This window comes from Prunus mume, linkage group LG1, assembly GCF_029339155.1.
Source record: "Prunus mume cultivar Tortuosa linkage group LG1, ASM2933915v1, whole genome shotgun sequence".
NCBI classification, from domain to species: Eukaryota; Viridiplantae; Streptophyta; class Magnoliopsida; order Rosales; family Rosaceae; genus Prunus; species Prunus mume.
Genome location: NC_142698.1, coordinates 28,600,734 through 28,618,855, shown reverse-complemented (window position 1 = coordinate 28,618,855; position 18,122 = coordinate 28,600,734). Strand labels below are relative to the sequence as shown.

At 38.2% G+C, this 18,122-nt stretch overlaps 1 protein-coding gene across 1 annotated transcript in view; it reads left to right on the top strand.

Annotated features, from left to right (window-relative positions):
- The first annotated feature begins 3,661 nt into the window (after positions 1-3,661).
- LOC148921514 (disease resistance protein Roq1-like) overlaps positions 3,662-18,122 on the top strand; it is a 100,694-nt gene continuing 86,233 nt past the window's right edge. Inside the window, exons 1-3 of the mRNA XM_089049044.1 lie at positions 3,662-3,667; positions 3,754-3,818; positions 3,907-4,481. Coding sequence (XP_088905170.1) covers positions 3,662-3,667; positions 3,754-3,818; positions 3,907-4,481 — 646 coding nt within the window. The remainder of the gene's footprint in view (positions 3,668-3,753; positions 3,819-3,906; positions 4,482-18,122) is intronic.

Genomic DNA, 18,122 nt, shown 5'->3' with positions numbered 1-18,122 from the left:
AGACAATGATAATACCTGAGGTGTCACTTGTTTTGATATAGAGAGTAGCTTCACTTAAGCTCTTCTTAAAACCTGCAGTGTTGAAATAGGCATCTATTTCATCATACCAGGCCCTTGGGGCTTGTTTCAGTCCATATAGAGCCTTGTTCAACCTGTACACCTTGGTTTCCTTGCTCTCTTGTACATATCCTTGAGGTTGTTCAACATAAACTTCCTCCTTTAGAATGCCATTGAGAAAGGCAGACTTCACATCCAGTTGAAATAGGTACCATTCCTTTTGTGCTGCAAGAGCAATCAAAGTCCTAATGGTGTCTAGCCTTGCCACAGGGGCAAAAGTCTCATTGTAATCAATACCGGGCTTTTGTGAGTAGCCTTTAGCCACTAAACGAGCCTTGTTTTTCTGCACAGTACCATCCAGATTCAGTTTAGTCTTGTAGACCCACTTAACACCAATCACAGGTTTAGCAAATGGTCTCTCGACAAGTTTCCAAGTGTCATTTTTTTCTATCATTTCCAGTTCAGCTTCCATTGCCTTTCTCCATGACTCATCTTGAGTTGCATCTTCATAATTTTCAGGTTCCACAATACACACATTACATTCAGCCATGATTTCACTTACACTTCTCCATTTCTTTGGTGTGTGATCAAAGAAATGAGAACTTTCACCCATGCCTTCATCTTGCAGAGTGGTATCTTCAACTATTTGAATTTGTGTATCCAAGCTTTGACTTGGTTCAGCTCGTAATGTGACTTCTTCATTCATTTGCAGTGATGTATCCAAGCTTTGACTTGGTTCACAGCTTTGATTCTCAGTAGGCAAAGGGACTACCATCTCTTCTTCATTTGTATTTTCCCACTTCCATAAGCCATTTTCATCAAATTGCACATCTCTGGACAGAATTATCTTCCTAGTACTTGGATCAAACAGCCTATATCCCTTTTCACAGAGACCATAGCCTACAAAAATACACTTGTGACTGTTTTCTTCAAGCTTATGCCTCAATGCTGAAGGAATAAGCACATGACAAGGTGATCCAAATATTTTTAAATGGGCAATTCCTGGTTTTCTGCCAGTATAAGCTTCAAATGGTGTTATCTTGTTAAGAGCCTTGGTAGGACATCTATTTAGCAAATAGACTGCTGTATTTACAGCTTCTGCCCAAAACTCATAGGGAACACCTTTCTCATGCAACATGGACTTGGCCATTTCCACTACTGTCCTGTTCTTCCTCTCGGCCACTCCATTTTGCTTGTGGAGAATATGCCATAGTTAGCTGCCTTTGAATACCAGATTCCTCACAAAACTTGTTGAATTCTCCAGATAGAAACTCTCCACCCCTGTCACTTCTCAAGCCTTTTATCTTATACCCACTTTGCAGCTCAGTCATAGCTTTGAATTTTCTAAAACATTCCAATGCACTTGACTTATTTCTGATGAAGTACACCCATGACATTCTAGTAAAATCATCTGTAAACAGTAGAAAGTACCTGTTTCCAGATAATGATTCTGTTTTCATTGGTCCACAGATGTCTGTGTGAACCAATTCCAAGGGGTTTGAAGCTCTCCAAGTGGATTCCAAAGGAAAGAATCCCTATGCTGTTTTCCAAGCATACAACCATCACATACAACTGACTTCTGCTCCAAGTGAGGTAAGCCATGAACCATCCCTTGATTCTCAAGCAATTTTATACTTCTTTCATTTAAATGCCCTAGCCTTTTATGCCATGTCTGCAAGCAATGGGTGACACTTGCTTTTAGAACCAACTCACTCGCAGGCATCATCGTCAATGGAAAGCATCTGTTATTTGTCATCTGCACCTTCACAATCAGATTTTCTAGTGACTGATTGTCATAAACACTCACCTCATTTCCTCCAAACACAAGGTGATAGCCATGTTCCATCATTTGCCCAACACTAAGCAGATTTTCTTCAAGGCCAGGTACAAGCATTACTTCATGAATGTGCTTCTTGCCTAACTTAGTTTTTATCACCAAACTCCCTTTTCCAGCAACTGGGACCACTTCTCCAGTTCCCATCTTCACCTTAGAGCTCAAATTCCTTTGAATATTGACCAAAAGTCCCTCATCTCCTGTCATGTGGTTACTACAACCACTGTCAATATACCAGAGTGATTTACCTTCACATCAGTTGCAGCATTACACACATAAAACAGAGTGCCACAATCTTCCTCCTGATTTGCATAATTCACTTTCTGCACATTCTTGTGTCCATAGCAATCTCTGATCATATGTCCAGGCTTCCCACAACCATGGCATTTAGGTTTTCCTTCATACCAACATTTTCCATAATGAAATCTGTCACAATTTTTGCAGGCCATTTTGTTTCCATCGTTGGATTTCCAATTTCTCTGAGATATTTGATCTGCAGACGCAATTCCATTTTCAAGGTTTTTTCTACCAACATTCAGGACTAGGGTCAGGGTTTTTTCTACCAACATTCAGGACTAGTGAAGGCCTTTTCTGTAGAATTCTCAGTGTGTCTATCCAATCTGAGCTCAAAGCTCTTCAGTGAAGCAACAACCTCTTGAACCTCAAGTGTTTCAAGGTCCTTAGAGTGTTCAATTACAGAGCAGATAGAATCATAAGATTTAGGTAAACTAAACAATAGTTTCTGGACAATTCTCTCTCTAGATAGTTCCTCACCATAACTCTTCATATGATTTACTATATCAAACAACTTAACCAGATATACAGATAAAGATTCACTATCCTTCATGCGGGTATATTCAAATTCCCTACGTAGCCCTTGCAATTTGACATTTCGTACTGTTTATCTCCTCCGAATTCCAGCCAGAATATCCCAGGCACCCTTTGAGGTCTCCTCATTCACAATCCTGGGGAACAACTGATCTGAAACTGCACTTTGGATCAATCCAAGTGCACGAGCATCCTTCATCAGAACCATCATAGACTTCTCAGGTGTCTACAGCCTCCTCTTTCTCCTTCTTCAGATCTAGGTCACTTAACCCATTCTCAACCAGATCCCATAAACCATGAGATTTCAGAATAGTTTTCATTCTGATACTCCAGAACTCATAATTTTCTCCATTGAAAATTGGAGTTCGCAGCTCAGAGGTACTCGATCCTGCCATATTAGACATTGGATTTGAGAAATCGCGATCTTCAGATGAGCTCAAGTTCTAGCTCAAACAAAAACCAATTTCTCCGATTCAATCACAGATTCACGCCCAGCTCAAGCAATCGAACCTGGCTCTGATACCATGTTAGAGTTCTTAGTTTATATATGTATTTTCAGATTTTGGAAGAGATGTATTTTCTGGAGATTTCAGCTAGAGAGAATGAAGAGAAAAATGATGTAATCACTGTTCTATTGAATTCTTGCAAAACTGCAGCTTACATAGTGTGATGACGTAGAGAGAAATGTGATTCTCTTCTAACAATATTACAACTGTCACCCTATTAGGTGCTTACACGTGTCATACCAGATCTAAGCTAGAGAATCCACCTAGACTATGATCTAATGGCTCTCGTTACATCATTTAAGATAGACAGAACAAGAAAATAGAAAATTACTTCTGCTTTAACAAATCAGCCGAATCAACACTTGCAGAATCAATACTCAGGCCCGAATCGAGCGAAGCCCCAATCGGACGAATCAGTGGAAGTAAATCAGCCGTAATGCAGGTAAATCAGCGAGCAGGATTATATTTCAACAAACTTTGCGAAGCCTTCAACAAACACAAAAAGAACTTTAAAAAGACAAAGCAAAGCTACAACGCTGGAGAGCTGCTCTTACAAAAGTTAGTAATATCTCTGGCTGGATTTCTAAAGACAGGTAAGCATGAACAAATGCACAGGTATTAGTTCTTTCAAATTATGCTTCATATATGTAATCTCACCAGATGGTTTTTTCTTGGTTGTAGAGATGAGAGCGAACTTATCAATGAAATTGTGGAAGAAGTGTGTAACAAAGTGCATCCTACAATATTCACATTGCCAGGTTCCCTAACAAAGTTGGTGGGAATTGATTTTAGACTGAAGAAAATAGAATTGCTATTAGATCGTGAGGCAAAAGATGTTCGCTTTATAGGGATATGGGGGGATGGTGGCGCAGGTAAGACAACTACAGCAAGACTTGTTTATGACAGAATTTCCCATCACTTTGATGTTAGCTGCTTTCTTGCTAGTGTGAGAGAGGTTTGTGCAACACATGGGCTTGTTCATTTACAAAAACAACTTCTTTCCCCAATCTTGAAGCAAAAAGTGAATGATGTTTGGAATGTTCATAGTGGATCCGACATGACCAAGTACTGTTTGTGTAATAAAAAAGTGCTTCTCGTTATTGATGATGCGGATCAGTTAAACCAACTGGAAGTATTGGCCGGAAAGAAAGACTGGTTTGGTTTGGGGAGCAGAATCATTATTACAACCAGAAAGGAATGTCTCTTGATTGAACATCACGTAGAGGAACGATATCAACTCTTGGGATTACAAGACAGTGAAGATTTTCATCCCCCCAGAAGGGATGAGCCTGAAGGAGATCTTAACTTGCAACTGCCTAAGAAGCTGCCTAATTCAATCGAACATCGAAAAGATGATGAACCCACTAAAGTTCAGTCGAAGAAAGATGAACAAGTTGGCAAAGTTCCCAATGCTGTTGAAGAAGGTGTGAACATGGATTCTCCTCCTAATTTCAAGGTGTGTGTTGGCTGCAAGAGGAATATTGAACATGGGGCATATAAAAATGAGAAGGGCACTCATCAGTGGCATCCACATTGTTTTCGCTGTCATGCTTGCAATCTTCCATTTATTCGTCCCACATTTAAATTGCATGAGAATCATCCTTACCACACACCCTGCTACATGGAGCGGCATTTACGATGTGGTGTTTGTGAAAATTTAATCCCATCAAATTCAGATGGTAAAGTGGTGGCTATGCTACATCCTATCTCGCTACAAAGATCCTGTCCCTCTCACGAGGACGACGGAACTCCTATATGTTGTGGCTGTGCAAGAAAAAAGCCAAGGAACACCATATATTATTTACTTAATGATGGTCGGCATCAATGTCTGGAGTGCCGGGACTCGGCGATTATGGAAGCTGGCCAATGCGAAGCCCTTTTCCTTGAAATACAAGAAGTGTTTGATTTGAAATTTCAAGAGAAAAATATTCTAATACACTTTGTCGATCAAACAGAATTCTTAGAAGTGAGTAAACAGTTGGTAATAGCTAAATTTAATACCAACATCAAGAGATCTATTTTATTTGGCTTGAAGCGCCCTGAAGTAACAGCAATTAAGATACTGAGTGGTCTTCCTAGGCTGACGACAGGGTTCCTTATGGCTCAGACTATGATGCAAGCATGGCTAAAGGTTAAATGTTATCGAATTCGAAATATGAGCCCACAGGTTAAAACTGGTATGAGCCAAGTGTTGGGCCATATGTGGCTGGAATTTGTGATGAATTCTGTGTCAGACTTCGAGAAGAAGCTTGGTAACTTTTATCAACGCCGAATTGAGTCAGCTAGTGGAGAAGGGTTCAGCTTAGGTAGAAAAGCAGTACTCAAGCATGGTCTAAGACAGACCCTTGACCATATTGCGATGACAGGAAGCTTTCCACTTGTATAGTGATACGAACAAGTACTTCCCAGATAATCCACTTGTGGATTGATATTAATTAGGCTGTTAATTGTTTTTGTTTTTGTTTTTTTTTGTTTTTCTATCTGAATTGATGGCCATGAGGTTAAGTTAACAAAAGCCCTACTAATGTCAATCAACATTTATGCAGAACTAAAGTTGTTTGTATCTTTAAATGCATGTTATTGATGAGACACCCATTTCCAAGGTTTGAACTTACACACACATATATTAGTACAAGCGATATTAATGGCACGAGATTCGAACACAGGCAGGACCTTAGGTGCATGGGTAATTGCTTTTAAGAGCACTTCCACCAGTTAGCCCTAGGGAGGCTACTATTCACATGAATAGTGGCTGCCCTAGCACAAAAAAAAAAATTGTGTTTCCAGCAGTGTAAGGCTTGCCACGGCAAATACTATTCATTTTTTTGTTTTTTTCACAACTTTGTTTACTTAAACAATTAATTTGGATAATATTTTCGGATAAGATTTTTGGGTTCCTACGTGTCAATACTATTCATATCAGAGGGTTTCAAATTTAAACACCCATTTCAGATCAGATTTTTGGTTTCAAATTTCAAATAAATTTCAGATGCATTTCAAAATTCAAATTCCAGATAAATTTAAAATTTAAAATTTCATGTGAATTTCAAATTTCAGATAAGATTTTTACCCTCTAAAATTGCGCCACGTGTCATCTCTATCTGCCTAAATTTTTCTATAAAAGCAGAGGCTCAGCTCATGCATCTCACACCATATCTTCTCTACATCTTCATTTCTCATATTTTATATTTTATTTCTCATATTTTAGATTTTATTCTCCATTCTCAATGTCAGACGACATGGAAGAGGTTTTGGAGAGGCAAGAGCGAGAAAGACGAGCAAGAATGCGTAGAAGAGCTGCAAGAAAAAGGGCGCAGAGAGAACTAGATGAGCAACTTGGTGTGGTCGTTGCTTTGCTGGAGGAAGAAAACCAGGGTCGCCGTGGTTCAAGAGAAGGCCGGGCACCGAATGTGACAGACATAGACATTCTCGGGGTAAGAATCTTATGGAAGATTATTTTATCCCACAATCTCTATACTCTGATGTTCATTTTTGAGCAAGATATAGAATGCAACCTCATTTGTTCAATAAAGTCATGCATGATATTTGCAATTATGATGACTACTTTGTTCAAAAGAAAAATTGTGCTGGAGATTTGGGGCTGCTTCTGAGCAAAGTTCACGTGTAATCGAATGTTGGCGTATGGGTCATCTGCTGATCGGTAGATGAGATTGCCGGATGGGAAGTCCACTATTTTGGAGAGCTTAGTGCGATTTTGTGATGCAGATGGAAAATCAAAACCAGGGACTACTTGCGCAAACCTACGCCGGGGACTTGCAACGGCTTCTACAAAAGTTGAGTCGTGGATTTCTGGAATGATTGGTAGCATTGACTGCATGCACCGCAATAGAAAAATTATCCATCTGCTTGGTAAGGGGATTATGGGAATCGGAAAGGGCGAAAAGCATCATCCTCGAAGCGATTGCTGGTTTTCATACATGGGTTTGGCACGCCTTCTTTGGAGTTGCTCTCAAAATGATTTGAACGTCACCGGGTCAATCCCGGTGTTCAATGATGTTCTGAGAGGTGAAGGCCCAATTATCACATATCAAATTAATAATACCGTTTACCAGAACAGGTATTATCTAGCTGATGGTATCTACCCGAGGTGGACAACATTTGTGAAATCAATTCCACATCCCGATCCCACAAGGAAATTTTTTTTCTGCCTATCAAGAGGGGTACAGAAAAGATGTGGAGAGGTGCTTTGGTATCCTTCAAGCCCGGTGGGCAATTATTAGGGGAGCGGCACGTCTATTTGATGAGGAGGTGCTTAGGAGTATAATGATGACTTGTATCATCTTCCACAACATGATTGTGGAAGATGAGTATGATTACGATGCTGATGAAGTGTATGAACCAGATCCCATGAACACGACCTTAACACGAATTTATGAAAAACCTATGGGGCCAAATGGAGAACCAGTGCAGCATGATCCGTTAGTTAGAGACGGTAGTTTCATGCATCGGATGATTGAGCGCTACACGGAGATGCAATCGTCATATATTCATGAACACCGTCAAATGGACTTGATGGAGCATTTGTGGGCGGTGAAAGGCAATGAAGGACAATAAAGTAAAGTGAAGATGTTTTTTTAATGTATTATGTTTATGTTGTATTTTTAGTTATGCTTTGTTGTTTTTTTATGCTTTAGTTGTGGTTTGTTTATTTTTTATGCTTTGGTTGTGGTTTGTTTATTTTTTATGCTTTGGTTGTGGTTTGCTTTTTATGTATGGAATGTTTTGAATAAAAAGGAATGTTGTTGAATATTTTCTTCATTCACTAAAAGAAAATGAATACAACTCATAAAATAAAATACATGAATTACAACTACTTTTTTAAACAAAACAAAAAATACAATGAAGTGAAAGGCAAGCAAACTAACTTAATGGTACAATGAAATGAAAGGCAAGCGAACTAACTTAATGGTTTTGATCATTTAACCAATCCGTGTTGCTAGGTCCATCGTCACGGAAAAGTCTTCGTCTCATAACATCCCTTCGTTTTAACTTCCAAAATTGTTTTGTTTCGGGGGACATATGGGTTGTATCCATAGCCATGGTTTCCCGATCATTTTTTTCAATCTTTCCTTGGCGTACATACTCCCTTCTTTTGCATATTCTACTTCCATTGCCCTATCGTGCTCTTGTTGTTTCATATCCATTTCAATTCTCATGGCTTGCATCTTTGAAAGCTCCTCCAAAGATTTAGATGTATTCTTGGTAGAATTACTCCCTCTCTTCGCCTTCACGCCTTCCTCCCAATAGGCCTCAGCTCTTTTTCGATAGGTGAGTCTTGACTCATTGGGGAATCCATAGGTGAATCCGATGTCGATGTCTCATGGAGTGACATCTTGTTCAACACTATTGTTGGACCCGTTGGAATAATTTGGAATCTCTTACAATTCTTCACCACCTCCCAACATAGGGTATGGTTGAAACTTTTTTTCCCTTACCCAATAGCACCAAAAAACATTTGTGCTTGCATAATCTATACAAAAAAAAAAAAAAAAAGGAAAGGAAAGAAACTTTTAAAAATATTGGCAATGCAACAAGTATAAAAAAAAAATGGAAATACAAGAAACTTTAAAAAATATTGGCAATGCAACAAGTATTAAAAAAAAAAAAGGAAATACAAGAAACTAAAAAATATTGGCAATGCAACAAGTATTACAAAAATTAATGGAAACGCAAGAAACTTTAACCATTTATTACAAATGCAAAACAAAATATAAATATTGCAAGAAACATTCATATTAATATTGGAAATACAAGAAATATTAACATAATATATAAATTGCAAGAAACATTTAAATAAAATTTAATATGACATAGAAATTAATAAAATTACAAATTACAAATAATTTACCTCACTGCTAAGGTTTTCCCCGCTTCTATTGTTGTTCATCGCTTTTGTCAAGGCATCTCTCCATTTTTCCAACTCTTTCTTAAGAATTTTCCACCTACTAGATAATGCATGATCCGTACGGGTCAAACCAATTACCCTTTCACAAAATTCCCGATGAATATTTTTCCACATATGACAGAATTTAATCTCATTGCCCGTTACAGTTACGGGACAATGACTAACTTGAAGCCAAGCCTCACACAAGCTAATATCTTCTGTCATGCTCCATGCCCCTCCTCCAGTTTCACTAGAAGAACCCATAATATGATAGAGAAAAAACAACTTGAAAGTGAAAAATTTTTGAGCAGAAAGTGAAAAATAGTTGAAGGAGAAGAAAATGTATAAGGAGTTGGTGTTAAAAGTGAAGAGTATTGGTTGGTATTTATAGAAAAAAAAAATTCAGTATTTTTTTCGTATCTTTTAAATGTTTTCCGATTTTTTTTCATTTTTTTATTGGGCAAAAAATTTCCTGCCGTTGGATTGCTGGAAAAAAGGGATCGGAGAGCCCAGGAGCTTCCACGTGGTAGAGAGCCATTGGGGGTTGCTTTTTCGATTTTTTAATTAGCGAAAAATGGTTGCCGTTGGATATGTTTAAAAGGCGATCGGATGGCGAGCGGATGACACGTGGAAGAGAGCCGTTGGCGGTCATCAGAAGGGCGCGTCAAATTTTTTTAAAGTTGGCGCGTGCATTGCACGCGCCAGCTTTAAAAAATTTAAACGTCATCGTGGCGTCAACACACCTGCGGGCTAGGCCTGGGCCAGCCGGTATGTGGGCCCCAACGCTTGCCACTGGCGGCTTCTTATTGCTGAAAACCACATTTTGGGTTTGTGCCCACCCCAACCCTCCCCTTGGGCCCTTTGCTGCCAATGCTCTAATCACTTGAGATACAAGCACTTTGCAACTAATATATGTTTCTAACATACATATATTTGCAACTAATTTGAAACGCATGGCACCAAAAAAAAAAACAACACATGCTTAAGGTTTCCAAAATTAAATACCTGAAGCTTTTATATTCACATGAAACACCAATATACTATGTGCACTATGTGAACTGTAAGCACATCAATACATTTAGTCCTTCCTGTACTTCTAAATTAGGGATCTAGATCATTTACTTCGATTTTCTCTGTTAGGATTTGCTTGACTTTTCTCATTCACACACCACCTCATTTAAATTTAATTTAACGGATTTAAAGTTGACACATCAACCAAAAATAAAAACTCAATTTTGTAAGAATTAAAAAAAAAAAAAATTCCTTAATTGAACAAACGCCATACTTAACTCTGAAGCTCTTCTTTTCATATTCATCAAGCTATGTATTTCCCAATCAAAAAGTTTCTTCTCTTCCCATATGTTTAACAGTTCTTGACAATCCCTAATATTCAATCCCGCAAGTATGGACTGACAATATAGAACAACCATAGACACCTTGGTTCCCACACGTACCTATTATTGTAACAAGTTATTTTGATTTTGCATCATTGAATCCTATAATCAAACTCAAATTAAACGAACCCAACCCTTATAAAAAAATCCACTGTTAAATCAACAAAAAAAAAAAAAAAAAAAAAACTCCTTTTATGAATGAATGAGAAAGAGGGAAATTTTGGACCGAAGAGACGAGAGGAATTTGGGGAAGAAGGGAGACGCAGAGAAAAAGAAAGAAGAACAAGAGGAAGAAAGGCATTAGATTTGATGTTTCTTCAGGAAGTACTTTTATTTTTAATTTATGTTGGAGCAGGATTTCTTTCAAGAAGAAATACCTCCACAGGTTCTTGACTGAAGTCCGCACGCTTCCTTGGTAGAAAGAGAACTCGGATTATGTTCCCGAGGTTGAACGATGGAAAAGGGGTGAGTACCTGCAAAAGTCACTCGACGCTCAAGTCGTGCTTGTGCAGCATACTCTTAGTGTTCAATTGAATTTCGTACTTTCGCTGGAGGTCTAGCTGGGTTTTTATAGCGCTCAGAGGTCTTGGGTTTAGCCCCACTTCCCTAGCTTTGATCATCTTGTCCTCCGCTCCATGGTACTGGGATCAGACGAGCGATTTGTGTCTCCCTTGTTCTGCACTCCTCTAGTGGGGGGGAAGTTCGATCATCCCAAATCTCGTGGCTCGACATGAAAATAGCAAAGATGAAAATAGTACTTACTAGGTGGTGGCAAGAACAAGAACCCTTCGGCGGAATGCTCAAACGCACAGAACACTTTCCTCTCCCTCGCGCCTAGAGCTTATATGTGAAGAACAAAAGCAAAGTATAAATGGTTTTACAAGTGAGTGTATCTTTATCGACCACCTTTTATAGCAGGGGGTGAAGATTGGGAAAATAATTCACAGAAGTCACGGGAAGAAGTTTTTCAAAAGCAAAGATAAGGTTCGATGTGACCGGGTTGGATATTCGCCTTGGACTCGGCAGCGAAGCCTGGTCGACATGACCAATTGAAATTATTTGTCAACGCGCGTGCGCTTCCCTGATGCATGCACTTCGTCAAAAGGCAAATAAGAGCAACAGATGTAAGAAATAAGTGGTGCAAGGTAGTAAGTACACTTACGGAGCTAGGTTTGTTCACCCCCTCAAGCAAAGACTAGATCGTGGACCGCTTGGGAGTCGGTGAAAATGAAAAGGAGAAACGAGGGCGTGTGGAGTCAAAGGTCAGAAAAAAAAAAAGAGTTCGTGAACAACTCGGATCGATTGAGAAATCGAAGGCGCACGGGTTCGGAAGGATAGCTAAGAGGTATGGGACCCACCGGATTGGCAAAAGCTCAAAACCAAGTGTGGATGGGATCGGCCAACAAAGAGAAACCAAGAGGTATGGGACCCACCGGATTGGCAAAAGCTCAAAACCAAGTAGGGATGGGATCAGCCAGGAGAGAGAAGCCAAGAGCAATAAGACCCACCAGCTTGGCAATAGCTTAAAACCAAGTGGGATGGGATCGGCCAGAGAGAGAAACCAAAAGCTATAGGACCCACCGGATCGGGAAAAGTTCAAAACCACATACCTAAGGATAGGATCCGCCAGAGAGAAACCAAAAGGTATGGGACCCACAGATTGGCAAAGCTTAAAACCAAGCTCACCCCAACGGGGTTGGGATCGGCTAGGAAAGATAAAGCGAGGAGCATGGGTTCATTGGATTACCAAAAGCTCAAAACCAAGCGCACTCAACCGGGCTGGATCGGCCACAAAGAAGAGAAACCAAGGATCACGGCCCACCGGATCGGCAAAGCTCAAAGCCAGCGCACCCAACCGGGTTAGCAAAGAGGAAAATGAGGCAAATGTACAGAAATCCAAAATAAAGAAAAGGGTCCACTTGCGCATGAAAAAGGTCCACTTGCGCATGGGATTGGCTGTCTGCATTTGGATACTCCACATGGGGATAACAGTCCATAGTTGAAACTTGGAAAGTTAGCAACGTGCATGAAAATTCATATTTGGATATTTCACATGCAAGGTGTGGAAGCAACATGTGTGAGTTGGTGATAGGCCAATAGGAATCACATTTTTGGGTTTGACCAGCAAGCCCAAGAAAGAAAATGTAAGGTTTATTTTGGGCTCAGCCATGAGCCCATCACGTGCATGCGCCAATCCAAAGAAATCACGCTCCAAGTACCACTTATATCATTTTTCCCTCTCCACCCAAGTGTGTAGAGAGGAAAAAAGGGGCACTGTGAGGATCAAATCTAACGTATCATGGCCTAACCCATATGCCACAACTAAAAGACGTGGGATGATCGAACTTCCCTCACACTAGAGGAGTGCAGAACAAGGGAGACACAAATCGCTCATATGATCCCATTACCATGAAATGGAGGACGGGATCGCAAAGCTAGAAGTGGGCTAAACCCAAGACCTCGGAGCGCTATAAAAACCCAGCTAGACCTCCAGCAAAGGTACGAGAAATTCAATTGAACACTAAGAGTACGCTGCACAACCATTGACTTGAGCGTCGGAATGACTTTTGCAGGTACTCACCCCCTTTCCATCGTTCAACCTCGGGAACGTAATCCAGAGTTTTCTTTCGACCAAGAAAGCGTGTGGACTTCAGTCAGGAACCTGTGGAGGTACTTCTTATTAAAAGAAATCCTGCTCCAACAATTTACATCCTAATGGTGTTGATCCGCAAAACAGCATCACGAATTGGCGTCCTGTTGTGTTGAGCCTAAAAAGTGGTGTCCTTATCGTGTTCTGGGAAGGCACACTTTGTGGTGATAAAATATAAATTGCTCACAGAAAATTGATGAACCATACACTAAACATTGAAGTGGTCACTACAACCTTTAGAGTCAAACCTTAATGACCTAGTTCTCTCAATCTTACAGAAAAGAAAAATAAAAAATTCCGTGACTGAGTCCTATAGTTTGTCCACCGATTAGTCCAGTATCTTTTTCCCCCTTTTTTTTTTTTTTTTTTTTTTGTTTTTGAAAAAGTCATTTTTTGGTTCCCATAATTTGCCACTTTAACCATTTTTGTCTATGTTGTTTCAATTTGATCAATTTTGTCCATGTGGTTTTCAATTTAAGCAATTCAAGGACAAATTAAAATTTCTGTTAAATCTCTCTCACCTCCGTTAATTTTTAAACACGTGCCCCTCACGTGGAGGCAATTTCGTCAAGTCGTTCCATTCTAAGAGAAACAGCCACGTTGAGTCTCCTCCGTTCCAAATTGGGGTCAACTTTGGGGACTAGGGTTCTAACAAAATCTGATTTCTGGGCTTAACCCCCAAAACCCTATTCTCCAAACTTTGTTTCGAATCTGTCATGTGCTCACTTTTGGTGACTCAGAAGTAGAAATCAGGACATTCTTGTTGGAAGACAGCGTTGGCTGCAAATGCGGTGCCAATGGACAATATTGTGCCTTGTTTGATCTACATCCACTTCATCTCCAAAGTTGCTTCCCCCCCAAGCACAACCCTCAATTCTCCTAAAACCCCACATTCTTTAACCCCCCAAAACAACATATTGCGCCTCTATGTTCTCGTGGGTGCCATTATAGGCCTTTTGCACAAACCCCAAACCCCAAACAAGAAACATATATTCTATCATATTCCTTCCATAAAAGAAACATGGAATGTTTGACCAAAAGAAAAAAAACAAGGAATGAAATTCCTATCACATCCAATGCATATATCAATTTTTTAAAATATGTTTTTTTGGTATTATTGATGAATTAATTTTGCATATGTCACTACTACAAAAAACACTTTACGCGACGAAATAAGTTTGTTGCAAAAGTACAATTTCGTCGAGCAAAACCTACGTGACGAAAATTTCGTCGCGCATGATCTGTCGCACAAAACTCGTGAAGAAAGGGTTTGCGCGACGAACCTAACGTCCCACAAATCTACCTTGAGCGACGAAAAATGTTGGTTGCGCAAAGTTTTGCGCGACGAAGCAATATTGGTCGCGTAAAGTTTGCGCAACAAAACATATTGGTCGAGCAAAGTTTTGCATAGCGAAAAATATTGGTCGCAAGATTACAATTTTTATTTTTATTTTTTAAAATCCCACGTCCCATTTTTAGTACTACCCAAATTTTTAAAGTTTTGCGCGACGAATAATAACGTCACGCAAATATTTGCACGACGAAATATTTTTTAATTAAAATAAACTAATTTAATAGTTTGCTCGACGAAATATTTTGTCGCGCAAGGTTTTTGACTTTTTGTTTTATTATTTCTTTAATATTAATTTAATTATATTAATTTTTTCGAATCTTGACTTTTTAAATTTAATTTAATTGTGTAATTTTTTTTAATTACTTTAATTTAAATTGACATATGAAAAATAAAATTACATATGAAAAATAGGGATCAAATTATCCAATAAATAAATAAATATATAATATTCAAAATGTACACATTAATTAATAAAGTACAATAATAAAATCCTAATACAAGCCTATTATGGTGGTAGTGGCGGATGATATGTTTTGATAGCATCCTAATCCTCAACTGTAGCCGCCAAAGTCTCAACGATTCCCTACAAAAAAACAAATATGGTCAAATAACAAAAAAGAAAAAATAAATTGGCATAATCTCCCCTAAAATTGTTATACCACAAATCCAACCCAAACTCCAATCCTCAACCTATACTCAACCCCAAACCCCACTCAAACTCAAAACTAACTCCAAAAACACATATTAATGAAAAAATTTAACATTTGGAGAGAATATACCTTTTGGAAAGATTGATAAGTGAGTGAGAATGAGAGGGAGAAGTGAGTGTGAGAGAATTAGAGAAGATAGTGAGAGAGTGAGTGAGAGTGAGAGATACTGAAGAGAGAGATGAGAGATTAAGTGAGAGGAGTGAGTGTGAGAGAAAGGGTGGGATTTGGGGAGAGTGAAAGAGTGAGGAGAGGTAAGAGTATAGAAAGACATTAAGAAAATGGTGGAGGAATTATTTTGGTTTTAAAAACTGTATCACTTTGCGCGATGAAAAATATATATTGGTCAGCAAAGTTTTGTGCGACGAAAAATATTGGTCGCTCAAAGTCGAAATAATTTTTGAAAAAAATTCGCGTCCGTTTTGGTACCGCCCAAATTTTTAAAGTTTTTGCGACGAAAAATATTCGAATCTTGGTCGCGCAAAGTTTTGCGTGTGAAGAAAATTAGTCGTGCAAAGTTTAAAAAATTTCAGCGTCCCATTTTTGGTGCCCGCCAAATTTTTAAAGTTTTGTGCGATGAGAAATATTAGAATATTGGTCGCTCAAAGTTTTGGGCAACGAAAAGTATTGGTCTCGCAAAGTCTTAAAAAAAATCCCGCGTCCCATTTTTGGTACCCGCCCAAATTTTTAGAGTTTTGCTCAACGAACTGTTGTCGCACAAACTTTTGAGAGACGAAAAATTGGTTCGTAACGCAATAGTTATAAAAATAATTGTTATGAATAATAAAATTTTAAATATAATTAAGGTTAAAGCTACTTAATAAATATGTATACTATTCAATTTCTTAAGTGTTATACGTACAAAATAAAAAAATTTAAAGCTACTTAATAAATAAATATATATATATACACACACACACACACACACACATTCAACGACCCAACTGTCAAACTTGTTTGTTTATACTTGAGATCATATCGCCAAAAATTGAAAAAAAATAAACATTCGGAGATCAAGTAACGGGACAAAACTTTTCGACGGTTATAAATGAAAAATCACGATTTAATGGTTACTTTAACTCTGATTTTGATATTTTTTACAGCTACACTCCTTGACCCTATATGAATATAATGACTGATTTTGATCTTCAATTTAAAATATTTACACTAGTAGATACCACAAAATCTTATGTTATATTTAACGAAAGTATAAATAAACTCTTAATTGTTAGTGAATATATTGTTTTGATGGCATACGCATTCTACGAAACTAGTTTCAACGATCCAACAGTCAAACTTGTTTGTTTATACTTTGAGATCATATACGCCAAAAATTGGAATAGATAAACATTCAGAGGTCAAGTAATGAGAGAAAACTTTTGACGGTTCTAAATGAAAAATCACGATTTAACGGTTATTTTAACTCCAATTTTGATGATTTTTTACAGCTACACTCCTTGACCCTATATGAATACAATGAACTAATTCGATCATCAATTTAAAATATATATTTTCTAACAAAAACCCAATCTGAACTACAATAATATATTTTTCTAATAAAAATCCGATCCGAACTAAAATAATAAATTTAAAGCTACTTAATAAATATATATACCATTTAATTTCTTAAGTGTTATGCATACAAAATAAAAAACAAAAATAAGTTGGTTTAGGCGACGAAATGTTTGGATTACGTCATGCAAAGATTTAAAAAAAATATATTTTTTAATTTTTGTAAAGACTTTGCGCGACGAAACACACTTCGTCGCTAAAGACTTTGTGCAATGAAGTTTAGTGTTTCGTCGCGCAAAGTCACTTTGAGCAACAATGTACTGTCGTTGCGCAAAAGTTCGTTATAAAGTCACTTTGTGCCACGAATTGTTTTTAGTTGCAAAGTTTGGTCGCACAAGACTTTGAGCGATGAAGTATTGTCGTTAGGTTTATAGCGCAAAGTGACTTTGCACTGAATTTTTTTCGTCACATAGACTTTGAGCGACAAATTTTTAGTTTCATCGCTCAAAGTGAAATTGAACACGAATAATTTTTCGTCGGGCAAGGTTTTTTTTTTTACTAGTGTGTGTTGAACAATAATTTGTTGGAGTGAGGAATGTTTAGGGTTTAGGAATGAGAGAAGCAACATGTCCTTGCTAAAATGCCTGTCTATGACCTCCAAACAGGAGAGACTGGAAATCATAGACAAAAAAATGGAAAAAAATCTACAGCCATTCAGTAAAAACAAAAACTCAACCAAAGATAGGGATATAAAAAATAAAAAGGAAAAAGGAAAAACTTGAGAATTGAAATCTCAAAGAGCAGATAGAAAGGGTGGACACATTTTCCACTCCCTCACGGAAGTCAAACAACATCTCTTCCTATGTCTCTTCTTTGGTTTCACCAACACACGCCTGGCCGCCCCTCTCATAATTTTTCTCTATGTTTCTTCGATTGTTTCACCTTTCGCACACGTGACGTACCTCATCTCTCTTTGCAATTTCCATTCCTTGTTCCTATTTCATTTCTATGCCATTTACGATCTTGCTTGTATTAATGGAAAGATTTGTATAGAATCTTATAGGTTATTTCAGCATCTAAAATAAAGACGATTTTTCGCCCAGCCCAGACGCTCGAGCCCAAGTGCAGGAGCTCGAACGGACATTGCGAATCCGGCACAGATGCTTGGCGTGTTTGACTTGGTTTTTCTTATTATTTTGGGGTTTTCTAACCTATTTTAATAAAGTTTTAGTTTCATACTCTTAGTTAACTTGTAGCAAAAGTCCTACGCATTATAAAAAGGACTTTTAGAGCTAGGTTAAAACGATGAGAGAGGAAAATTCAAGAGATAATTTTCAAGAGAGGAACACAAGAGAATTCAAGGGTAAATTCTAAG